Raw genomic sequence first — 26,205 nt, 5'->3', positions numbered from 1 at the left:
AAAAAAATCAATGAGGCCCAAAGAACTTTCCAGAACAGGTCAGGGTCACTCCATCTCCAGGATCCATGTCTCAGACTCACTGTTTGGGAAAGAAAACTTCCTCCCTCCATCTGCCTGGCCAGGGGTAGAAGAGATGGGGCTTCTGGGATCCTCCCCTTCCCCCCAACACACACTGTAGTTATGGAGGATCAGAGGAAGTCAGAGAGAGAGAGAGAGAGAGAGAGAGAGAGAGAGAGAGAAGCCCAAGTAAGAAGAGGGGCCAAGCGCCAGGGGAAAGAGGAGTCCCAAAGGAGGGAGAATAGGGGGAGGGGAAGGGGACCCGTATGCAAAACAATATAGACACTTGTAAACAAGCTTCAGTTCACTGCTGAGGACACGGAGGCATACTGACAGTTAAGCGAACATGTACTGTTGATTTTTTAAAAATTTTAATCAACCAGGCACTTACACTTGCAAAACTCTTGTCACATGATACCAATTTGGGCTATGATCCCCAGAAGATTCCGGACTTGAGACACATATTCTCCCCCTCTCTCTCTCCCTCTCTACCCATCTCCCCTCTCCCTCCTTACTTCCCGGCCAGTGGTCACTTTGCAGTTGGGGGAGCTGCCTGGACGGAGGGAGCTCCTGAAGCCCTTGCTGCTGCCTGCTCCCCTCCAGGCTGGCCGCGGGTCTTTCTCACGTGCACGGTCCTCCCTTAGCAGGTCCGCTCAGCTCGGCCAGCCATCCCCAGGCTCTGGCCAGGTCCCAGGGCAACCTCAGGAGGACTCCTTGTAAGGCTACTTGAAAAGCCCACACACAGCACCTCCGATCCCAGCCCCGAAGCTCGGGTAATAGAGGCTCGATTGGATGCTACAGACAGACTCCACCGAGCCCGGGCCTAGGGACAGGCTAGAGGGAAGCGCTCGGAGGGGGTCGGGTAGGTGCCTACCTGGACGCCCAGCCCCTGCACCGGGCGGCCTTGTCCACGTTCCTGCGGGCTCGTGCCAGATGCTGTGGACCGCAGGGGACCTTCTGCCGCGGGCCCCCGAAGCCAGTGCTGGGTGGCAGAAATCAGGCTTCCACCCTTCCTCACAGCCTTTCAGGAGGTTCTGGCCGAGGCTCCCCCGCAGACTTTCTGTTCCCGAGCTCAGTACCGCCCCTTGTTCTAGCAGATAAGCTACTCTCGTTTTCCCCAAGGGCCTCTGTGGCCTCCTGGCCCAGCCTTCTTGGTTCAAAGGGCAACCGGGCCACACCACCTAGGAGGCTGCACATTTCATTCTCCTCAATTACATTTTCCATTAACTTGGTCTCGGGCCAGTATAGATTTTCTCTTTAAGCTTGCCTCCAGCTCCGATCACTCAGCCCGTGCATCAGCCTGGGCTCCCCTCTGGTCCCTTCCAGTGTATTTACATTTCCCCCCCTTTAATGACAGGCGCACAGCCCAGCCAACATTTTAACGTCTGACACCTGAACTTCGTTCGTCCCCTTGGATGTTTCTGGTTTGCCCAAGACTTTGTTCTAAGCTATGGTTTGGGGTTTTTTTCTCCTTTGGAAATTTGGACCAAAGACAATTTTGACTGAAGTCAGCTGTTTAGAATAATGGATGCCCTTTGGGCTTCAAGAGGAGAGCAGGCTCCCTGACTACCTTCCATGGAGTCTGGCCCCGCCCCTACCCTAAGGAAACTCCCAAGTGGGGGCAGACAAAAGTGGGTGGGACCCCCTCCTCCCCACAGTCCCCCACAATCCACAGAGGTAGCTCTGCTTTCTCAACAGCACTCTTCTCTCCACTTTTTGGTCTTTTATGAAATTTAGGAAAATTAAAAGTAATCCTTAGTCAGAACAATGTTGGAATGCCTGAAATAGAGAGTCCAGCTCTAAATGGACCTCTCCGGCAGAAGAGATGGCTTAGCCATTGAGGGACTTGCTTGCAAAGCCTAAGGACCTAGGTTCGAATCCCCAATACCCACATATGTGTGATGCACCAGATGGCGCGTGTGTCTGGAGTTTGTTTGCAGTGCTTAGAGGCCCTGGTGCAACCATCCTCTCTCTCTATCTGCCTCTTTCTCTCTTAAATAAATAAATAAAATATTAAATAGGCATCTCCACTTCAAGGAAGGTTAAGAGTTTTTAAATATTTATTTATTTGAGAGAAAAAGAGGGAGAGAGAGAGAGAGAGAGAGAGAGAGAGAATGGGCATGCCAGGGCCTCCAGATGCATGTGCCCCCTTGTGCATCTGGCTTATATGGGTCCTGGGGAATCAAACCTGGGTCCTTTGGCTTTGCAGGCAAATGCCTTAACTGCTAAGCCATCCCTCCAGCCTGGTTTAGAGTTTTGTTTAATACAGTGTTTCCCTCTCATCCACATTACACAGGTGCCAGGATCCCTTGTGTGTGCCTGAAATTATGGCTAGCATCATGTCCTATGATTCGGTTTTCTGTATGCATACAATTTACCAATTAGGCACAGTAAGAGATGCAGTACCAATAAACACAGAACAAGCCTCCCTGTCTCAAAACACCCCAGTGCAGCACTAAGGATACAGCTCAACTGGTAAAGTGCTTGCCTAGCGTTCACAAGGACCTGGACTGGATCCCCAGTATCACATCAACTGGGCATGGTGCTCCATTCCTGTAATTCTAGCATTTAGGAGGTGGAGACAAGAAGACCAAAAGTTCAAGGTCATCCTCAGCTACAAAAGTGAGTTTGAAGCCAGCCTGGCATACATGAGACCCTATCTCAACATAAACAAATTAATTAATTAATAAAGTTAATTGAATAGAATACCACAATAAAAAAAAATCCTGAGGTCTGGGGAGATGGCTCAGCACAGTTAAAATGCTTGCTGCTGGAGAGATGGCTTAGAAGTTAAGGCCCTTGCCTACAAAGCCAAAGGACCTAAGTTGATTCTTCAGGGCCCACATAGGCCAGATGCACAAGGTGGCGCATCCATCTCAAATTCATTTCCAGCAGTTCTCCCTCTCCCTCCTCTCCCTCTCTCCCTCCCTCTCTGTCTGCCTCTTTCAAATAAAGAAATAAAAATAAAAATAATTTAAATAAAAAGACATTTGAAAAAAAGAAATCTCAGGCTGAGGAGATGACTTACCAGTTAAGAGCATTTGCTGCTTAAGCATGAGGGTCTAATAGGGCCTGAGATCACTGGAGTTCAGTTTTTTAGAACCCAGGTAAAAACCCAACTATGACCAGACACACTTCACTGTATTCTTCTCTCTGTGATGATGTGTGGGGACCATGCTATGTGGTGACATGAAATGAGGTGTAGCATTGTGATGTGCTTATGGGTCACTGCACAAAGATTATTTGAACACCGGTCTAATGAGTCAGAGGGCTCCTAGGTGACTGATGGGCAGGAAGCATGTACCACATGCACATGCTGGACAAAGGGAAGCTTCGTGTTCCAAGCGGGATGGCGTAAGGCTTAAATGCTGCCCAATTGAAACTTTATTAACTACTGACTTCTAGAATGTTCCATGTCACATTTTCAAACTGTGTTTAACCCCAGGAAACTAAAACCATGAAAAGTGAAACTGTAGTGGCGGGGGGGGGGGGCATATCTCAGTGGTAGAATGATTGCCCAGTATGTGCAAGGCCTGGTGTGTTCAAGTTCTAGCAACACACACACACAAACACACACACACACACACACACACACACACACAGAGCAGCCAAGGGGGGTGGGGACTACTGCATTGCTCACAACTACCAGTTGTGAAATGTCCATTGGAGAGGCATATGCTCATGGGAAACTGAATCTTGTCAAAAGCCACGTGAATGGTTGAATTTTGATATGCTTACAGCCTGTGAATGCCTCAACTTGTGAAGCACAGAAACTATGAGATAATCCCTTTTTAAAATATTTTTTTATTTATTAAAAAATTTTTTTGAGGTAGGATCTTGCTTTAGCTCAGTTTGACCTGAAATTCACTATGTAGTCTCAGGGTAGCCTCAAACTCCCCTATCTCTGCCTCCTGAGTGCTGCAATTAAAGGCATGCACCAACACACTTAGGAAATATTTTATGTATTGGGGGGGGGAGAGAGAGAAGGAGAGAGAGAGAGAAAAAATGGGAGCACCAGGGCCTCTAGCCACTGCAAACTAACTCTAGACACATGAGCCACCTTGTGCATCTGGCTTTATGTAGGTACTGGGGAATTGAACTCAGGTTCTTGGACTTTGCAGGCAAGCACCTTAAGCTCTGAGCCAGATCTCCAGCCCAAGATAATGTTCTTTTAAATCACTAGGTTCTGTGGGCAATTTGTTACACAGCAATAGATAACTACTGATGAAGAAAGGGAACACGTGTCATTCCTCTTGATGGCATATCCAGACTGGAAGTTGAAATCATCAACTCCATAGCAGCTGGAGCATGTGTGCCCCATACCCTGTTATATAGTCCCAACTCTCTGCCAGGAAATGTAGAGAACTTTTCTTTTTCTTCAAAAGATGGTTTAGGGGTCTGGAGAGGTTGATCAGTGGTTAATGTGCTTGACTGCAAAACCTAAGGACCCTGGTTTGATTACCCAGTACCACATACAGCCAACTGCATAAGGTGGCACATGCATCTGGAGTTTGTTCATTCAGTGGCTAGAGGCTCAGGTGCACCCATTCTCTCTCTGTAAAATAAATAAATGAGGTATTTTTTTTAAGATGGTTTAGGGGCTGAGGATATGGCTCAACAGTTAAAGGTTGCCAGCCTGAGTTTGATTCCCCAGTATCCCTGTAAAGTCAGGTGCACAAAGTAGCACATGTGTCTGGAATTTTTTTTTTTTTTTTTTTTTTTGCAGTGGCAAGAGGCTCTGGCATGCCCATTCTCTCTCTCTCTTATCAATTAATAAAATATTTTTCAAATAACTAGTGGAAGTAGCCTTTGAAGATCATGCTGCACTCTGGTTGTAGCCACACTCTCTGCTTGCAAATCCAGTGTGGTGAAAAGGCCCCACCTCACATTCCCATTGCCGTAGATAAGATTTTTCTCCCCCATGCCTTCCTCATTCACTAGAAACAGCAAGTCAGAAGCAATCTTTCCTCCATTTTCTCTGTCAAGTATTTTGATTACAGTGAAATAAAAAAGTAACCGACACACTTGGTTCCCATCAGTCCTTGTGGTCTCCGTGTTCTGATGTATTGGCAGAACTTGGTGGGCAACCTCTTAGATCTACTAAGAAGCCTGGCCCATCCCCTGATCTACTTTTCCACCAGAGCCCTTTGACAGGCCCACCAGAGACAGAAGAATTCTGCAGGACCCCAACTCAACGGGTTGCCTGAGAAGCCAGGAGTGTCCAGCGTTACTGGCAGGTTTGAGTGGCTCCTGGAGAAACTGAAGAGTGAATGTGCCACCAGAAGGTGTTAGCCTCACAGAGCAGGGGAGGAGTCCAGGGAGTATGTGATTTGAGGAGAACGTGCAGGAGAGAGGTAGAGGTGTTTTTCAAAGAATTCTGAGGACAGCCTTGAAGAAGAAAAGGCTTGTTGGACCTCCTTTTTGATCCCCATAGACTCCTTCCTTCCCCACTCCCTCTCAGGAGGAGTGATCCCAAGTAGTAGGAGACCTTCTGTGGTTACCATCATTGCCATCTGGAAGCTCGAGCTTTGGATATAACCACCGTTAACACAGAAAATTATTTTACTCATGATGTTGCCCAGTAGGAGTCTTATCTTTGCCTTATTGAATAAATACTGTCTATTAAACTGCTTTCATGGTGGTCAGCATCACTTAGCATACTATTTCCCCATAGTTAAAGGTCTTGGACAATGAAAACAATTTACTGAAACCCTCGTTCATTCATTCATTTAACCACCAGCTATTGATAAGTAATTTCCTGGGCCTCTGCAGGCCATGAAAGAGCCTTACCATGTTAAGAGGGCATTGTGCAGAAAGAGCTGGGCATTGTAAAACCGATTTTAAATTTTATAAAGCCCAGATTTTTCTCTAAAAGTCCGATTTGATAACAAGATTGTTTCCTTTTTATCGTAATATTTTAAAATATGTGCAGACATCATCATTTATTGAAGACATGATTGAAAATATCATGAACAGCTTTTCCCAAGTGACCTTCCATCAACACACAGAGAGAATTGGGCTGAGCCACCCCTGGAGTACCAGCCTTTTCTGTGAGAAGGGCCCCAGCTGGCTTTCTAGTGACAATGTGCATTCAAAACACCCAATGGCACTGGTATTTGCCACAGACCTATAGACTCTCTTTAACCTTTCCATCAAAACCTTCTGCAAGGATTCTTAAGACCTGAGCTCACCACTGGCCATGTATTCTTCCCTTTCCTCCACCCCGCTGTGGGCCCAGACAGCTCCTTTTGTTCGTGTGGCCCATGGCTGTGACAGAAGGCACACACCTTCTGTGAGATTCTAGTCCTGTGGCCCGCACTGGAAGTCAAGAAGCTTTGGGGAATTAGGAGTATGCTGTCTTCTTCCATTTCCCATCTTCCTTTTTCCTGGGCTGGCCCCTTACCCAGTAAGTTTTTAAATGGTGGTAAAATATACCAATATAAAATTTACCACCTTGACCAATTTTGTTTTCACCTGCCATTCCACAGATTGAAGCAAAGCAGCAGAACATACAGCACCTCACCTGAAGGCCCGTGTAAGCCAAAAGTGGATGGTTACGGGTACCAGTTGCTTCTGTAATGTGCAACCACTGCTACTGTCCATCTCCAGAACTTTCTTCATAATAAAAAGCTAGAACTCAGGCCAGGCGTGGTGGTGCATGCCTTTAATCCCAGCACTTGGGAGGCAGAGGTAGGAGGAGCACCATAAGTTCAAGGCCACCCTGAGACAACATAGTGAATTCCAGGTCAGCCTGGGCCAGAGGGAGACCCTACCTCAATAAACCAAAAAAAATAATAAAAAATAAAAAGCTAAAGCTCTGAATCCATTCATTAATAACTCCCTCTGCACTTCTTTTTCCTCTATTATAACTTTTTATTAAACATTTTTTTAAAGTTTTTTTTTTTCGAGGTAGGGTTTTACTCTAGCCCAGGCTGACCTGGAACTCACTATGTCATCCTCAGGGTGGTCTGGAACTCACGGCGATCCTCCTATCTCTGCCTCCCAAGTGCTGGGATTAAAGGCATGTGCCACAACACCCGACTTAAAGTTTATTTTTATTTATTTATTTATTTATTAGAGACAGAGAGGGAAAGAGAGAGAATGGGCACACCAGGGCCTCTAGCCACTGCAAACGAACTCCAGATACGTGAGCTACTCTGTGCATCTGGTTTATGTGGGTTCTGGGGAATCTAACCTGGGTCCTTAGGCTTTGCAGGCAAGTGCCTTAACAGCTAGGCCATCTCTGCAGCCCTCCTCTATCATTTCATATATCATTTAAAGCACCAGGTCAAATGATGCACGAGGTCTAGTGTGGCAGGAATGTTGTGTGGGTTTTGGAGAGATAAGTAAGGGCATGTGGTGGTTGGTATGATGGGCTCTGCCTGTCCTGTGAATGAACCAGGGTTTAGTAGTCTGTTCCATGATGCTGGAATGAACATCCAAACCAGGCACACTTTACGAGAGGAAGGGATTCATTTCAAGCTGATGGATCCAGGGAAGTTTCATCTTTGGCAGAAGAAGCTGGCTCCCTTTCATAAGTCCAAGCAGAGAGAGACACACCACCAGCCGGCAAACACCAAACAGCAGCAAGCAGGGACCCCTCAGAGCTCAGACCTCTCTGCATTCCTTTGGGCTGGAATTCAGACCTGCCTCTAAACATGGATCCCAAGATCTGCCCCCCACCCCTGACACCTCCTCTAGCCAGGCAGCTGGAAACCCAAGTTATAAGCTTTAATAAAACACCTGAGTCAGGGTTGGAGAGATGGCTTAGCAGTTACAGCACTTGCCTGCAAAGCCTAAGGACCCATGTTTGACTCCCAGGTCCCATGTAAGACGGACGTGCAAGGTGAGGCAAGCACACAAGGGCACACATGCACACAAGATGGCACACATGCATCTGGAGTTCAATTGCGGTGGCTGGAAGGCCCTGGCACACCAATTCTGTCTCATAAAACAATAAAAAATAGGTCTGGAGGATGGCTTCTCAGTTAAGGCATTTGCCTGGAAAGCCAAAGGACCCAAATTCAATTCCCCAGAATCCATATAAGCTAGATGCACAAGGTGGCACATGCATCTGGAAGTCGTTTGCAGCAGCTGGAGGCCCTAGCATGCCTATTCTCTCTTTCTCTCTCAAACAAATAAAAATAAAATAAAATAATTTTTTAAAAGTAAAAATATAAAAATAATAACACCTGAGTCGATAGGTGCCTTCCATTCAAACTACCACTCAGGGTAAAACATTTCTCGGAGTAGATGTGGGAAACCCAGAAGGAAAAAAGAGTTGGCACACTTAGGTTGCACTTTTCACCTGAGTTCCGCTAAGGGCAAGCCGGCATTGGCTTTACTGTGGCATCCTTTGCTAGAAGTGACTCAGGAGCACCACACCTTGGTTTAAGCATCTGCCTCACGCAGTCATCCTTCAAGGTGGGCAGCAAGGATGCACCCTGCCCACTAACAGGCCTGGCAGGCAGCAGGTCCTTCCCTATGCCACATTTCCATGTGGCTCTGAGCAAGTGGCTTGGGCTTCATGTGGCCTCCTGCGTTACAAAGAGGGGAGTCCACAGTGACTACATGGATGACGGAGTTCATGACACTGCTCGTACCCTGCTCCCTTCACTTCTGCTGCGCTGTCTCTAAGATCCGCACTGCTGACCTGGGGTGGGAGAAGGCAAGAGTGGATAATTTCTCACTCTGTGGCTCCGTGATACCAGATGACTACACACAACTCTGCTCTAAAAAAGAAATTTGTTTATTTTTATTTATTTATTTGAGAGCAACAGACAGAGAGAAAGAGGCAGAGAGAGAGAGAGAGAGAATGGGCATGTCAGAGCCTCCAGCCACTGTAAACGAACTCCAGACGCATGCGCCCCCTTGTGCATCTGGCTAACATGGGTCCTGGGGAATCGAGCCTCGAACCCAGGTCCTTAGGCTTCACAGGCAAGCGCTTAACCACTAAGCCATCTCTCCAGCCCCACAACTCTGCTCTAAAGTCTATTCATATTTGTACCAAAAGGTACCAGGTAAAAAGTTGAGACAAGGATGGGGCATGGTGGCACACACTTTTAATCCCAGCGCACGGGAGGCAGGGGTAGGAGGATCATGTGAGTTCAAGGCCAGCCTGCGACTACACAGTAAGTTCCAGATCAGCCTTGGCTAGAGTGCGACCTCATCTAAAACACAAACAAACAAACAAACAAACAAAAACTGATGGTTTTCATCCTTGAGTGCTGTTCTATCCTTTCTATGTCATCTATTGTCCCACGTTGGGGCCGACAGACTCCAGGCAAGTATGTGAATACCTTTGGGAAGTCACAGGACACAGCTACCAGAGTTCAAATGGGCCAAACCATCATGTCCATCCACACCAAGCTGCAGGGCCAAGTTCAAGTTCCCTGACTGCTCAAAGATCTGTATCTCAAAGAAGTGGGCCTTCACCAAGTCCATGCAGATGACTTTGAAGATGTGGTGGCTGGGAGGTACCTCATCCCTGATGGCTTGGGGTCAAATATGTCCCAAATTGTGGTCACCTGGATAAGGAATAGTAATAGGCTCTCTTTCTCTCTCTTTTCAAGGTAGGGTCTCACTCTAGCCCAGGCTGACCTGGAATTCACGATGTAGTCTCAGGGTGGCCTCAAACTCATGGCGATCCTCCTACCTCTGCTTCCCGAGTGCTGGGATTAAAGGTGTGCACCACCATGCCTGGCTAGGCTCTGCTTTTTGGAGAAGCTCCCACAGTGCTGACCCCTACTTTCAATCATGTTCACCACTAAATATTACCTCCTATGAAAGACAGAAAGTGTGTGTCTGAGGAAGAGAAGGAAACAATGAAAAAGAGTAGAGGAGGAGAAAGACGAGAAAGAGGAGACCAGTTTTACCCAGTAGATGTCTATCCACATCTATTCTGCAAGTAGATTGCAGAGACTGAGAAACAGGTTCCCTACAAGATAAATTATGGAAGAAGTCTCTGGTCTGTTCCCAATGGCTTCAAACATAGCTGTGGGAATTATTAGATACCTGTCCTCTGGCAGAAGGAAGGAGAAGTGTCTGCAAGGCACAGCCTGCATGCCCAGTGTGGCAGCCAGGTTCACATTGCTGGAAGAAATCACCCAGCCAAGAGCAGCTCAGGGGAAAGAGGTTTATTTTGGCTTACAGGCTCGAGAGGAAGCTCCATGATGGCAGGGGGAAATGATGGCATGAGCAGAGGGTGGACATCACCCCCTGGCCCACATAAGGTGGACAATATCAACAGGAGAGTGTGCCATACATTGGCAAGGGGAAACTGGCTATAACACCCATAAGCCCACCCTTGACAATACACCGCCTCCAGGAGGCTTTAATTCCCAAATCTCCATCAGCTGGGAACCTAGCATTCAGAATGCCTAAGTTTATGGGGAACACTTGAATCAAACCACCACACCCAGAGACTGTTGAGATAGAGAAGGTATGAATGTTTCTCTCAGACCAGAAACACCCACCCAAAGAGAGAGCTGCAGGAAGATCACCTGAAATTCTTTCCACAAGACAGGATTTTCCAGCACAGAGAAGCTAGAATGACTGGGCATGATAGCACTTCCCTGAAACCCCAGGACAAGGGCCCACAAGGCAGGAGGATCACAAATTCCAGGTCAGTATGGACTCTAGTGAAACCCTATCTAAAGACACATACACACACACACACACACGTGCGCGTGTGCACATTTACCTTGCACGTGTAAGGCCCTGCAGGGTTTATCCTCTGCACCACATTTTTTAAAAAAGAAGAGAGGGTTCAGTGGTTAAAGGGCTTCACTGCAAAGCCTGACAGTCTGGGTTCAATTCCCCAGTGCCCACATAAAGCCAGGTGGACAAAGCGGCACATGTGTCTAGAATTCATTTGCAGTGGCAAGAGCCCTTGGTGTGTCCATTCTCTCTTTCTCTCTCCTTGAAAGTAAATAAATAAAGGAGAGAGAGAGAGAGAGAGAGAGAGAGACTAGAGTAGATCCCCAGTGGCTTCAGGTTTAAAAGAAGGAAATGCATGTAAGTAACAACCCAGAGAAGAGGTATAAATAAATAAATAAAGAGAAAGAGGGGGTTGGAGAGATGGCTTAGCAGTTAAAGCACTTGCTTACAAAGCCTAAGTAAGGACCACTGTCCAGGTAAGCCAGATGCACAAGGGGTGCATGCATCTGGATTTTATTTGCAGCAGCTGGAGGCTCTGGCATGCTCATAGAAAGAAAGAAAGAAAGAAAGAAAGAAAGAAAGAAAGAAAGAAAGAAAGAAAGAAAGAAAGAATGGAGGGAAGGAGGGAGGGAGGGAGGGAGGGAGGGAGGGAAGAATCAAAGAAGGAGGGAGAAAGGGGCTGGAAGAAGAGAGAGAGAAAATAACTAGAGTTGATCCCTAGTGGCGTCAGGTGGAAAAGAAGGAAATGTGTATAAATGGTCATCCAGAGAAGAGGTGCAACTATTTGTGCATATGCAGGAAGGTGCAGATGACAGATGGCATGGTCACCAAAGAACCCACACAAAAGTCCCCAGGTGAAGGTAAGCTCCAGTGTCAATCTATACTAGTCTGTCAAGCAAATGCTCCTGGGGCTCTTTCCTCTCCTTCCCCCACACTGCTGTGAAGAGTTTTGAAACCAATCGGGATCAAGAGAAAGCAATCATATGGTAGCCGCTCCCTTCTCCTTGCCAGGACAAAACACCCAACCAGAAGCAGCTGGTGGGAGGGAAGGGTTTATTTCTGGGTCATAGCTTCAAGGTGGAGTTTGGTAGAGACAGTGTGGCAAGTAGCTCACATCTTCATACACCGGTAGCACAGTGGAACAGCAAGAGCATGCTGGCTCTGAGCACCCAATAGGCTGGAGTAACTAACCCCAAGGTCCGCCCCCAGCAGCACACCTCCAGCAAGATCCCTCCTCCCAAAGGATCTATCAGCTGGGAACTAATCACAACCACTTGAGGCTATAAGGAACATTGTACATTCAAACCACAAAGACACCTTTACTGCTGCGGGTTAGTGGGCTGCAGAAGCCGGGCTGGGAGTGAGCACTGCAGTAGTGAGATCTTTGAGTGAAACTTTAAATTCAGTTACTGCACAGACCCAGCCATATTAATTCTGAATCTGGGAACATTTTGAAATATGGAAGGAACCAAAACAAAAATCACAACATTCCTTCTAAATGCCATCCATCTTTGGGGAAGATCTGGTCCCACAGATAAATTTCAAGGACTGTAGGAAACATGACTAATGTACTTCATCATGTCCTATGGGTCCACTGTTTGATGAATGCAACAATGAGGCAAGGGTTTGGGAAATGAAACCATATCCTTCCGCTATTCCCATTGCAAGGTCCAGTAGAGCATCACTCACTTAAGAATATGCTTCTGCAGCTCATCCTAATCACCGAAGAGTATTTTTGGAGCTCACTGGATTTGGTTGACCTTGTAGAACACAGAAATATTGAAAGAACAGAACATTGACAAGCTAAGATGAAATTCTGACACCGTGCATTTCTGCCAAAAACCACACACCCTATGTGGATATGGATATTAAGTCCCAGATTTTATATACTCTTGAATAAAAGGGTTTATTTTTATTTATAAGTGGGCATAAAATAATAAATGTCCATACAGCCATTTTTCCAACAGATGCTGTACACCATTCATTTTATATAGAATAGGGAGATTCAACTACAGTGCATTTTCTATTGGTATTTGTTCTGTGCATTTTTAGCAACTTCTACCAGCAAATAAAGTATTCTCAGTATATAACAAAAAAAAAGAATATGCTTCTGGGGCTGGAGAGATGGCTTAGTAGTTAAGGCACTTGCCTGCGAAGCCTAAGAACACTTGCTTGAATCTCCAGATCCTATGTGTACAGCCAGATGCAAAAGTGACCCAAGCATGCAATGTCTCACATGCACACAAGGGGGCGTGAGTGTCTGGAGTTTGTTCACAGCTGCTGAAAGCCCCTGGCACGCTCATTCTCTCTCTCTGGCTCTTTCTCTCCCACTTTCTCTCTCAAAAAATAAAAGTATTTTTTTAAAAAAACAGAATATGCTTTTGAGTTCTCCAAGGCTTGTATAAGCTATCAGAACCAGAAGGAGTATTCTACATCAGTACCTCTAATTTTTTATATAATATAGGAAACATAGGTCAAGATAGGGATTTTTTTTTTCAAGGGAGGGTCTCACTTTAGCTCAGGCTGACCTGGACTTCATTATATAGTCTCAGGGTGGCCTTGAACTCATGGCGATCCTCCTACCTCTGCCTCCTGAGGGCTGGGATTAAAGGCATGTGCTACCATGCCTGGTAAGATAGGGATTTTTTATAAATACATATAGACAGACATAAAAAATAGCATAGACATATATAGCCTCTGCTCACACAAATCACATTCAACTTGGAACTTTTCTATGAAATGGCCAAATGTCTTCTTATTTCCAGGGTGTCAGAGGGATCAAAGTAAAATTGTAAGCAAAGGTCTTGATGCTTATTATCCAAGAAAACCTATGCTCAGGACCTAAATGGAAATTTCTCTGCTTTCTGGGCTTATTCATTTATTCATCATTCATTAATCAGTACCTCATTCATTTTTGAGACAGTATCACTGTGTAGTTCAGGCTTGCCACAAATTCACAATCTTACTGCTGCCACTTCCCAAGTGCTAATATTGCACATAGGATACAAAATATGTCTGGCCTGTAGCAGACACAACTACTCATTGCAATTAAACTTCTATTTAATACTCCAAATCTATCTGTGAGCAAAGACCTGCAACTAAATAATAAATAAATAACATTTCATTATTTGTAGTCCTGACTTTATTCCTCAAAAACTTTCCTATGATCATGCTAATCATTTTTCTTTTGAGACTGTTCAGAGCTGGCCTGGCCTTAAACACATTCTGTGTCTGAGGCCTTGAACTCCTGATCCTCCTACCTCAACCTCCCAAGTGCTGGGATGATGGATGTGTGCCACTACGGCTGGCTTGTACAAATCATGTCAGCATCTCGTTGGGATTCGTGTTGAAGTCTTTGCAATCCATCACTCCAGCTGCCAAGGAAGGAAGGAGCACCTGACTCTGGTATGTAGCCACACAGGCAGACAGCAATGGAGAGATGGCTTAGCGGTTAAGGTAATTGCCTGCAAAGCCTAAGGACCCATGTTCCACTCTCCAGATCCCACACAAGCCAGACACACAAAGGTGATACAAGCACAAGGTTGCACGTGCCCTGCTGTGCCAATTGGCCACTTTTTCATCCTGAGCCTTTCTGTGTCTGGTGGCTCACACACAGCCGTACAGCTGTACCCTTTCTATCCTCTGGTGAGAGGGGAATACCAGCTCTCATTAGAAGACATATTTGATGTGGGGTAGTAGCTTGGATTCTTTGGGATTGCTTAATTCCTTAGTTTCAGAGTCCTTATCTACTCCAGAGATGAACAAATACCCAGGAGTTTCTTTACTGTAAAGAAAATCACTCATGGCCTGGAGAGATGGCTGAGTGGTTAAGGGACTGGCCTGAGAAGCCTAAGGACCCATGTTAGACACTCTAGATCTAATGTTAGCTAGATGCACAAAGGTGAGGCAAACACAAGGGCACGCATGCCCACAAGGTAGCACGAGCATCTGGAGTTTTCCATTGCAGTGGCTGAGGCCCTGGCATGCCAATTCTCTATCCTCTCTCTCTCTCTCAAAAAAAAAAATAATAATAAAAATCAAGAAAAAAAAAAACCCACTCAGAAGCCAGGCATGGTGGCTCATGCCTTTAATCCCAGCACTTGGGAGGTAGAGGTAGAAGGACTGCCATGAGTTTGATGCCAGCCTGAGAATACATAGTGAGTTCCAGGTCAGACTAGAGTGAGGTTCTACCTAGAAAAAAACAAAAAAAGAAAAAAAGAAAGAAAAGAAACAAGAAAATCCCTCAGTGGTTGTGATTTGGTGTTTTTGCTCCAACACACAGGCCACAGAGCTGGGATATCAGCTCTCAGTAGTGGAGACGCAGTGGAATGGTCTGTACACCGGAGTCCCAGCTAAGAATGCTTCTAAGACAGAGGCAAGCATGAGGCCTCAGAAGACACCCCGATTCCCTCAGCAGCCACCTCACCTACGGGCTTGGAGGTAAGGCACCCTCAGAGGTTAGACACCTGCGCAGGAGAAGCTGACAAGCCCTACCTGTGTCCTTCCTCCCCTCCTCTCTGTCCTGGGTCTTCTCAGAGGCACCGAGGCTGCCTGGGAAGGGCTGGTGGCTGAAGAGGTTGTCACACAGGAGGCTGCGGCACAGCTTGGTCAGGAAGCAGAGGACGTAGCCCACGCTGTTCACCACGGGCAGACTCCGTAGGTGCTGCTTGCCATCAAAAGAAGCCGAGACTGGAAAACCAGAGACAGCGACTCAGAGCCGGGCACGGGAGACCCCGCCAGGGAGTGGGCAGGATGGCCCCAGGAAGGACTTCTGTGCACCAGGCTCTCACTTCACGTCTAAGTGGGCCATATTGGATTACCCCTGAAGTCTCTCTCAGCCTGTTGGCTGCTGTAGGGTTCCAGCCAGATGCCACACTGCTTTTAGTTATTATCGCCTTAATCTCTCAGTCCCTCATTTCTCCTGACTGCAGCTTTGAAGAGTTTTGAGAAATCTCCCTCACTCTGAGTTTGATATTTTTCTCATGATGTGGTTACTGTCATGGGATCTTGGGGGAGAAAGATCACAGAGGCAAAGTGCCCTTCCCAGGACTTCAGACTAAGGGTACATGGTCCCCACATGACACCCCTGGAGGGTTAACCTTCAACAGCTGGCTAAGGCAGCGTGCTCCAAGCTCCTCTACCATGTTCTTCATATTTGGCCACTGCAATCGACCTCCAGGCGCGTCACCTAATGGGCACGTGCAACCTTGTGCTTGTATCACCTTTGTGTGTCTGGCTTGTGTGGGATCTAGAGAGTGGAACATGGGTCCTTAGGCTTTGCAGGCAATTACCTTAACCGCTAAGCCATCTGTCCAGCCCTATTTTCATTTCTTTATTCAGTCATTTATTCATTTCAGTGTAGTCTCATTATTTCTATCTTAAGACACACATTTTTCCACCATTACCTTCCTTACTTTGTTCTTCAAATTACCCAGGTTTCACCTACAGGCATTCTCCTGGACTCCTTTACCATAGAGATTCCTTTGTCTCTATGGTGGTCCCTCCCCACTTAATTTAGCACTATTTTAGATGGAAATGCTTCAGTATGTTTCTGGTTCATGTAAATATTTTCTCTACTCCAGAACAGATTCAGCCATTTCCCCAACAGTCCTGTTTCCTTATTATTAATATATATGTTTTTTTCAAGGTAGGATCTCACTCGAGCCCAGGCTTATCTGGAACTCACTCTGTAGTCACAAACTAGCCTCAAACTCACAGTGATCTTCCTCCCCTCTGCCTCCCGAGTCTACTCCTTCCTTGTATTGACTATTGATACTGAGAGTTCAAGTGAGAACAGCAAATGAGCAACTTGTTGTGGGGTGTCAGTGATTCTGAGCCCTCAGAATTTGCGAGTGGGCAGAGTGAAGAGGTATATGTGTGCTCCCCGCTATAATTACTTACTTATCCATGTGGCTACCTTCGTTCCCATATGATATGGATTAGGAGCAAAATAGCTCTTTCCTGCTAGACAGTTAGCTAGGGACTGGCCCACACAAACATGGATGCCACCATCCCTGCCTTGACCAGACTGAAACTGGTGTCTGATCCAGTGTCATCCAAGATGGCTGAAAACAACCACCTCCTGAACAGCTTCCTGTTTCTTACTCCGTTTCACAGGCTTAGTCCTCCTGGGTGAGCCCTTTCCAATCAGCTCCTCTTGGGCCCACAAACCAGTCAGGTTTCCCCTGCCATAGCACCAGAGCCAGATGGTTAGGCTCATTCTAATCTTAGATGTCTGGCTCATATACATAGGCCTGAGACATGTGTGTAAGCCCCTTCTCTCCTTATACCCTTCTCCCCTTTGTCCTTCCTCCCTTCTTCCCTTCCAGGGCAGCATGTGAGGGAGACCTTCCAGGTTTCCTCTTCCAGCCAGGCTGGGATGGGGGAGAACTTATTTTGACTAGGGTGCTTTTATGCTTTGCTTCCCCTCTTAAATCTTTTAATTTTTTTGTTTATTTTTATTTATTTATTTGAGAGTGACAGAGAGAGAAAGAGGCAGAGAGAGAGAGAGAGAAAGAATGGGCGAGCCAGGGCTTCCAGCCACTGCAAACAAGCTCCAGAAGCATGTGCCCCCTTGTGCATCTGGCTAACGTGGGTCCTGGGAAATCCAGCCTCAAATTGGGGTCCTTAGGCTTCATAGGCAACCGCTTAACCACTAAGCCATCTCTCCAGCCCTCGCTCTTAAATCTTAACTCTCCCTCAAATGAATCTCATAATTTTACCCTTCTCTGAGTCCATATTTTCAATTCTTTGATAACTTGGACAAGGACCCAAAGTTGGGGTTCAAGGACCTGGGGGTCCCCAGCATCTTTATGAAGATCTAACCCCTCCAAGGACTCCAATTTCACATCACATATCTATGTATATCTCTTTCTATGTGTCTGAAGAGGCAGATACAGACTGTGGTGGTTTGATTCAGTTGTCCCCCATAAACTTAGGTATTCTGGATGTTAGGTTCCTAGCTGATGGAGATTTGGGAATTAAAGCCTCCTGGAGGCGGAAGTGGTGTATTGCTGGGGGCCGGCTTTATGGGTGTTATAGCCTGCTCCCCCTTGCTAGAGTTTGGCACAGTCTCCTGTTCTTGTTGTCCACCTTATGTGGGCCACGGGGTGATGTCCACCCTCTGCTCTTGCTGTCATTTCCCCCGCCATCGTGGAGCTTCCCCTCGAGTCTATAAGCCAAAATAAACCTCTTTTTCCCACAAGCTGCTCTTGGTTGGGTGATTTCTACCAGCAATGCGAACTTGACTGCAATACAGACACATAGATACATCTATATACCTCTGAGTTCACACTGAGGTTTCCAACTCCTTGTCACCGGAGGTTGGGCGTGGAGAGAGACCTTCTTTAAGGGAAGCCTTCAAGGGGAGTCTTTATCAAAGGAAAATCAGCTCTCCCTACTGCTGCTGAATTCCATTTCCAGGCAGTGGCCAGAATTGAGAAATAGCACAAGATTCCTACAACCCTGAGGAGAGTCCTTCCTGTCTCTTCTCCCTGTCTGGCCACATGGGCCCTGTTCCAGCTCCAGCGTAAGGTCCACACAAGGACACTTCAGAGAGGACTTTCTGTTCCCACATTGTCCTCCACCACTCACAGCAACCTGATTATTTACATCATATCTCCCACAGGCTGGCAGATGGAAAGCGCTATTAGAGTTCGTTTTTACTTTAGAGCACAAAGCACTGATTGTAATTAGAAATCAAAAGAGTGCATTTCTTCTTGGTAAAATCTTTGTTATTCATTGCCTCACAGCCTCCTAGCTGTGAGGATGGGACCAAAGGGTCCTATTCCACATTACAGATGAGGAAGCAAGGGCCTAGCCTGGCTTGTCACGTGGCTTCTATGTGACACTTGTCTTTCATTTCAATACCCAATGTGGCTCTGATTAGAAAGATCAGTCACAGAGCTGCCACCATGCGCGTCCCAGCCACTCTAGAAATTCTCTCTTAGTGTGAGCACTGTCTCTTGCCTCAGATACTCTGAGAGAAAATGGACCCACAATGAGAAGGTTGTAAGACCTTGGGCCTGTCCCATGAATCAGAGTGCAAAAGCTCCTGTGAGTGTTCAGGGAATCCCACCTCCTGCAAGAGATCATAGAATTCCTACAACCACAATAATATCTCCTTCCAGGAGTGCACAGCTGCTGCAGAGCTTCCTGGCGGGTGAGGTGGGAGGTTGCTGGGCTCTATGATGCTGATGCCTGCAACGGTGGGATTCCTTCACCCTTTTTATGAGCACCCATGTGACCACCTTCTGTGTGCTGTGACATGGGCATGTTTGGAGAGCAGTGGTCCAAGGATCCGTTTCTACCTGGAGACTGGGCACCTTGATATTTCTCCTGAGTCCCCTCCTTCCTTAGGTTACCTTGGTGCCTTGTTTTTTTTTTCTTTTTTCTTTTTTTGCAAGAGAGAGAGACAGAAACAGAGAGAGAGAGAGAAAATTGTCACGCCCAGGCCTCCAGCCACTACAAGAGAACTCTAGAAGTGTGTGCATGGCCAATCTTGCAAGCTTGTGGCACCTTATGCAGCTGGCATACGTGGGACCTGGAGAGTCGAACATGGGTCCTTAGGCTTTTGAGACAAGTGCCTTAACCACTAAGCCATCTCTCCAGCCCCATGGTGCCTTCTTGAGCCTCCATCTCCATCTGTAACATAACAAGCTACCTTAGTGACCCTCAGGTGGCAGCATGATGCATCTGCCCAGTGCTACAGTATTGTCCCAAGATGCCAGGAGAAAGTGCTCTGCCCTAGATTCCTGGGCACTCCCTCAGCCAGGCAAAACATGACCAGGCTTGTCCACTCTGGCCTTGTTTCCCCCACGTGCCAAGGCCTTGAGGCTACAGAGAGAGCAAAGACAGAAAGGCCGCACTTGCTGGGCAAAGGCTATAATCAAAGCGTTTAGAAGAGCAGCATCATGGAGGCACAGAGGGAGAGAGTCTTTGCCTTAACACCAGGCCTATGCTTTGAGCCTGCTGTGCAGCAGTGGGAAAAAAAAGTAAGGCCTTCTGCTTCAGTGGGGGTCCAGGTGGAAAGCAGGGCCAGCACAGTAGGCTCCCTCCCTCCCCTGTGCGTACTTCCTCCTGGCTCTGCGTGCATCTGCCAAAGCTCTTACACATTACACAGTGTCAGATGCACACTCAAACGTGGCCAGGTTCTAGCTCAATCTGTCATTAGCAAGGAAGACCCAGGTACCTGTTGAGAGGGAAACTTAAAGGTGAGCTGGGTCCACCAGTCCTGGGGAAGCTATGCAGGACATGATGCCTACCCTAGGCTGGAGCTGTAGAGTTAAATAAAGCTTTATTCACAACACAGCCATCTCAGGGTGTCTCCCTTCTCTCTTTCCCTCTCATTTCCTTTCCTTCTCCTCTCTTTTTTTCCCTTGTTTTTCTTTTAAGAACACTCAAGCATTAATTATTTTTTATTTATTTTAATTTTCTTTTTAGAGAGAGAGAGAGAAAGAATTTGCCTGCCAGGGCCTCAGCCACTGAAATAGAACTCCAGACACTTCTGCCACCTAGTGGGCATGTGAGACCTTGCGCTTGCCTCACCTTTGTGTGTCTGGCTCACACGGGATCTGGAGAGTCAAACATGTGTCCTTAGGCTTTGCAGACAAAAGCCATAACCGCTAAGCCATCTCTCCCGTCCTTATGTCCCTTTTTTCCTTTCCCTTGTTCTCTTCTTCATTGCCCTCTCCTTTCCTTCTCTCCCCGTTCCTCTCCTCCTCCCACCTGCAACCAGGTCCAACTGTTGTAGTCCAAGCTGCCCTGGACACTGGCATCAAATTCTAATCCTCCCACCTCTGCCACCCAAATGCTGGGATTTCAGATGCGCATCCCTACACCCACATCTCCTGACCCTACCTTAGCTGGCCCACAGGGTTACCCGCACAGCCCATAGCCAGGGAGTCTTCTTAGTCCCCTTTCTCTGGTGCTGAAGAAGGCCATGTTCCCAATGCTGGCCCAGAGAAGACACCAGACTTGGTGAGACATTGTGCAAGGGCCTGGTGATGCAGGCATCGAGGGCAGGTAGTGACAGCATTGTGTAGAATGTGCTATATGACAGAAATGATCCTCTATAAGAAAAACACCTGAAAGGGATGGGGCTCCCTATTCCACGTCTCCCTCTTTCTAGAGAAATGTGGTTCCATCTGGGGGCTAGAAAATTGGGACTGAAGCAAGGAGAGCTATGACAAAAAGGGATTTTTCTGACCTTGAAAGGTGAAGTCCCCCTGAGATGGGCTGAGGTGATTTTGACCCTTGCCCTTCATGGAGAGAGTGCTGTAAGAAAAGAACAAAATCAGGAAAAATAGAGAGTGACAGGGCTGGGCCGGGCATGTAGGCACACACCTTTAATCCCAGCACTTGGGAGGCAGAGGTAGAAGGATCACTGTGAGTTTGAGGCCACCTTGAAAATACTTAGTGAATTCCAGGTCAGCCTGGGCTAGAGTGAAACCCTACCTCAAAAAACTAAAAAAAAAAAAGAAAAAAAGGCTGGAGAGATGGTTTAGTGGTTAAGCGCTCGCCTGTGAAGCCTAAAGACCCCAGTTCGAGGCTCGATTCCCCAGGACCCACGTTAGCCAGATGCACAAGGGGGCATATGCATCTGGAGTTTGTCTGCAGTGGCTGGAGGCCCTGGCACGCCCATTCTCTTTCTTTCTCTCTCTCTCTTTCTCTCTCTCTGCCTCTTTCTCTGTCTGTCACTTTCAAATAAATAAATAAACTTAAAACAAAAAATTTAAAAAGAAGCATAAAGAGAAAGTGCTGGGGCTAATATTTCATTCAGATGGCAGGTTAGGAGAGGACACTGGTAAGGTGGCATTTGAGTAGAAACCTAAAGGTTATCCAGGAGCAGGTCACATGGACCATTGGGGTAAGAGCATTCTGGCGAGAAGAGCAGATATAATTGTGCTCCTGAGGAACGAAATTGAAGGACACAGAAAGGATAGCCAGAGCTGAGTGTGAGATGAAAGAGAAATGACCCTGAGTTTGGAGCTCACGTAGGCCTTGAGGTCTTGCAAGGATGTAGGCTTTTGTTCAGGAGAGAATAGGCCATGTGTGGATTTAGGGCAAAGGAGAAGTGTAAGCTACAGCGTTGTTTTTTTTAAACCAAATGAGGGCTGGAGGGATGGCTTAGTGGTTAAGGCGCTTGCCTGCAAAGGATCCAGATTCACTTTCCCAGGACCCATGTAAGCACAAGGTGGCGCATGTGTCTGGAGTTCGTTTGCAGTGTCTGGAGGCCCTGGCGCACTCATTCCCTTTCCCTCTCTCTCTCTCTCTCTCTCTCTCTGTCAAATAAATAAATATAAAATATTTAAAAAACAACCAAGGTTGGGCCTGGTGGATTGCTCAGTGGATAAGGCATTTGTCACACAAGCATGAGGACAAGAATTGAACACCCAACATCCATGTAAATGCCAGTGGGCCTGGTGGCCTGCCTGTAATAGCTGCGTGAAAGGCAGAGCTAGGCGATCCCTAGGGTAAGTAGGCTGGCTAGACTAGCTGCATCAGAGAGATCTGGGCTCAATGAGTGATCCTACCCCAATAAATAAAGTGGAGAAGTCAACCTCTGGCCTCCACGTGCACAAGTGTATATGTGAATGCACGCTCATACATATGTGCTATTCACATGCAGACACACATGCATGCATGTGCACTACACACCACTCTCTCTTTCTCTCTGTAAAACAATAACAACAAAACTCAAGAAGGGGCTGGATTGATGGCTTAGTGGTTAAGGTGCTTGCTTGAAAAGCCAAATGATCCCGGTTTGATTCCCCAGGAGCTGCATAAGCCAGACGCACAAGGTGGCGCCTAAGTCTGGAGTTCATTTGCAGTAGCTAGAGGCCTTGGCATGCCCATTCTCCATCACTCTCTCTCCCTCTCTCTTTCTTTCTCTCAAATAAATAAAATATATATTCTTAAAGCCAATAAGGTTGTTGTGGCTGGTGAAGATTCTGGATGTATTAACTGAGGGGTTGGAAGCGGGGGATGGGAGACAGGGCCAAGCCAAGGGTGAGGGCTCAGAGGGGTCCAGTCTTCCAGTCCAGGTCTGGCAGTAATTCCTCAAGCCCTGAGAGATGCTGTCTGCTCCCAGGCTCACAGAGACCCTGGTGCCCAGCGGATGGACAGCCGCCTCTCCGTACCTGTTTTGCCATGCCACCAGACCCCACAACCCTCCTCGTACGCCTGCCCCGAGCCTCACCTGACACCAGCTCACCGCTGTAGCCCTGCTTGACCAGGGAGAAGACCAGCTTCTGCTGGTGGGCGCAGTCGATGCACGCCTGCACTGCCTGCTGCAGGACAGCGGCCGGCCGCTCGGGTCCCAGGCGCTCGGGGAGCTGCTGCAGTTTCGTCCTCTCCAGGTACGGCCCCACGTTGGCCTGCTTGTTGACGTAGAGGCACACTGTGGGGACAGGGAACACGGCCCTCCAGCTTCCCGTGCGCGTGGAGCCTGCAGACTGTCCCTACACTGGGCATCAGGGGCCCTGGCCTTGAGAAAGCTGAAAAGAGCAGACTATATACATATGAATTCAAGACAAATATGGTACCTCCTGTGGACCACATAGCGAACCGTATTTCTGTGCTGGGCAGGTACATTGCAAAATCTTCCCTGTTCTTCTAAGGAGGGAATTGCACATAAAGCTGGCCATTCTTCCATGAATAAATAATCAACATGATGCTAGTCACTATAGAGACCATATATCCAAGAAAATTCAAAAGACAGGGCTATTTATAATCTCAGAAAACAAATGTTAACTGCCAACAACGCTCCCATGCTTTTGAGGTAATATACACCCCATCGAAACACTTTTCATATTCCAAATTCTGTTGATTTTCATTTTTAGCTGTATTAATGTGTTATGTGCATACTATAGGAAAACATCAAGTATGTAACAAAGCTAGAGAAAAATGTCAAAATGTCCACAAAAGTGGTTCTTTTTTTTGCTTGTTTTTTTGAGGTAGAGTCTCGCTCTAGTCCAGGCTAACCTGGAATTTACTCTGTAGTCTCAGGATGGCCTGGAACTCACAGTGATCCTCCTACCTCCTCTTGAGTGCTGGGATTAATGGTGTGTGCCACCATGCCTGGCTCTGTTTTTGTTTTTAAAGTAGTTCTGTCTCTAGTTCAGGCTGACCTGGAATTCACTATGTACTCTCAGGGTGGCCTCAAACCTATGGTGACCTCCTACCTCTGCCTCTTGAGTACTGGGTTAAGGCGTGCACCACCACGCCTGGCAAAATTGATCCTGCATGAGCAATGAGTTTCAGCAGATCCCAGGGAAGTCTTTATGAATTTTGAAATTAAAAAGGAAAAGAAATAGCTCTTAAGTCCTTTTTAAGAGAAACTTTTCTACAGAAACTTCCCAGTGTGTTGATCATTAATATAACTGATGTAGTCAGTTGGCTGAGGGGCTCAGAACCAGTTAATACGCCTTCAACACAGTTCTGTTTTATAACAGTGATGTAAGCTCCAACCACAACTATCTCTTCCACCTGAAATCTGACAAAAATGGCCCAGCAGGTCAGCCTGACTCTACACTGTTCCGATATAACTCATCCTGACCTTACTGCCAGACCAGTTATTTAAAGACTGAAAAGTAATAGTAATGTTATTGTGACCTGCTTAGTAAAGACCAACGACTTCACAATCCTCCACATCAAGCCAGACCCTTAACAAGTAGAGTTCATGGCCTGCTCCTTGAGAAAAAAAATTACCCCAAAATAAGGCAAAAAAGTTGTTTCCTTCCCTTTCAGTGACTTGGTAAGGCCCCATGACACAAGTATTATTTAAATTCTATGACATGTATAAGAAATAGAAATTTTACAAAGGGGAAGTAAAACATGAATATTAATGACAGGTATAATATTTTCATCCCTATATTGATGATTCCTTTGAACTGTCTCCCTCCCACGCCTGCCATCTCCACCCCTATCCTCCCAGGAGATGAGCATCTTATCTTAGAGGCCACTGGCTTTAAGAGGTGACCAATGGGGCTTTGAAAAGGTTAAATGGCAACAGCAAAGGCCAGCACCTCTCATGTTCTAAGACAAGCTAGTGAGCTGGGTATTACTATTACTGCTCAGGTCTACAGTCAGGGGCGCAACAGGGTTTAACATCAAGACCCTGTAAACATTAGAGCTCTTTTGATACCCACACCCACCATGCTGTTCTCTCTTCTCCTTATCCCAGATGATCCACAAAGTCCAATTAATTGCAGGTTTTTGTGTCAGGCACCTTGCAAGAAGAAAAATAGTGAGCAAATGACATGGCCAGGCTTATTTGAGCCCGGCAGGAGCAGAGAGGAGACCTCAGGATGTCTATGCTGTGAGAAAGGTGAGGGAGGAGCTGGGCTCCTGCTGGGGCCTTTGGCAAGAGAGGCAGCAAGAGCTTTCTGGAGGGAGCTGTGGCTAAATGGAGCTAGCTGTAAGGCAGGAATAGAGCAAGTGACTGGAAAGGAAGCTCATTCTAGATGGGAGTGAGCCCTGGGAATTGGGAAAGAGAAGTGGGTGGAATCACAGCAGGTATGGCGGGGGGGCCCACAGGGCCTTGTCAGCCACATTAGCAAGTTTGGCTTTACCCAAGAGCAAAGGGAGGGGTCTGAAGAGACTTAGACGGGATAGAAGGGAGTGAGAGGGATTGTGATGAGGGAGCACACGTGTGTGTGTGTGTGTGTGTGTGTGTGTGTTTCATTGGATCTGATTGCTGTTACTATTGATGAAACTGTTGGTTAGTGGATACTCTATGGAGAGCGAGAGAGACAGAGGCAGACTGGAATGCATGGTATCCTGACCAGATTGGCAGAGATAGCATTGGGGACATTAGTTAGCATCCTTAGGAGATGTGTAAGTGTGAACACAGGATGGGCTCCACTCAAGGTAAACATGCTCACATGGAGCGGTGGGAGCACAGCTCTAAAGGGAAACAGGCAGCCATTCTCCCTCTTGGCCCGCTCCAAAGCAACCAGCTGAACCCAACCCTCGATGAAAGCCAAGTTTCTAGCACTCCAACCTGCAATACAGGGAAAGCCTTCTTTTCGGAGAATCGAGGCATCCTGTCTGCTGTCTCTCTACCACGTGAAATCCCTCCTGTAAGCTACCTCAGGGCAACCGGAGCACACAAAGTAACTGATAGCTGGCAAGACAACCCACCCTGTTACCTCCAGACCACCGCAGCCTGTCCGTTCTGCTTACCCACCTGTGAGAGCCTGGGGGGGCGTCAAGCTGGGGATGGTGGCTGCGTCCTGCGGGATGGAGCTGAGGTCAGGCTCTGGGATACTCCGTGGAGGTGACAGGGCCAAGGGAGTCATGAGAACACGAGACTTGAGCTGCAAGAGAGCCCACTTGGTTAGGGAAGCTCTGGAAATGCCCTCTATATATCATTGCCGATTAGTTCCTGGGTGTCAGCCGACCATTGCTATTACCCCATGCTTCCATGCCTTTCTATGGTGCTAAGCTTCAGATTCAAGTTCAAGGTTCCCATTTGGGAATACTCCT

General features: G+C 47.1%; 1 protein-coding gene across 7 annotated transcripts in view; it reads right to left on the bottom strand.

Annotated features, from left to right (window-relative positions):
* Scml4 (Scm polycomb group protein like 4) overlaps positions 1-26,205 on the bottom strand; it is a 141,984-nt gene that overhangs the window by 27,635 nt on the left and 88,144 nt on the right. For 5 of the 7 annotated variants that reach the window (XM_045154658.1, XM_045154659.1, XM_045154661.1 and 2 more), the window contains 3 exons: positions 25,907-26,036; positions 22,916-23,116; positions 15,211-15,405 (listed from right to left, as the gene is read on the bottom strand). In XM_045154658.1, coding sequence (XP_045010593.1) covers positions 15,211-15,405; positions 22,916-23,116; positions 25,907-26,036 — 526 coding nt within the window. Of the gene's footprint in view, positions 1-931; positions 1,130-15,210; positions 15,406-22,915; positions 23,117-25,906; positions 26,037-26,205 lie in introns of those variants that run through there. The other 2 variants (XM_045154663.1, XM_045154664.1) reach the window with 2 other exon arrangements.

The sequence above is a fragment of the Jaculus jaculus genome, chromosome 7 (assembly GCF_020740685.1).
Source record: "Jaculus jaculus isolate mJacJac1 chromosome 7, mJacJac1.mat.Y.cur, whole genome shotgun sequence".
Taxonomy (NCBI): Eukaryota; Metazoa; Chordata; class Mammalia; order Rodentia; family Dipodidae; genus Jaculus; species Jaculus jaculus.
Note: the sequence above shows the minus strand (reverse complement) of the source record. Positions and strands in the feature narration are given on the sequence as shown.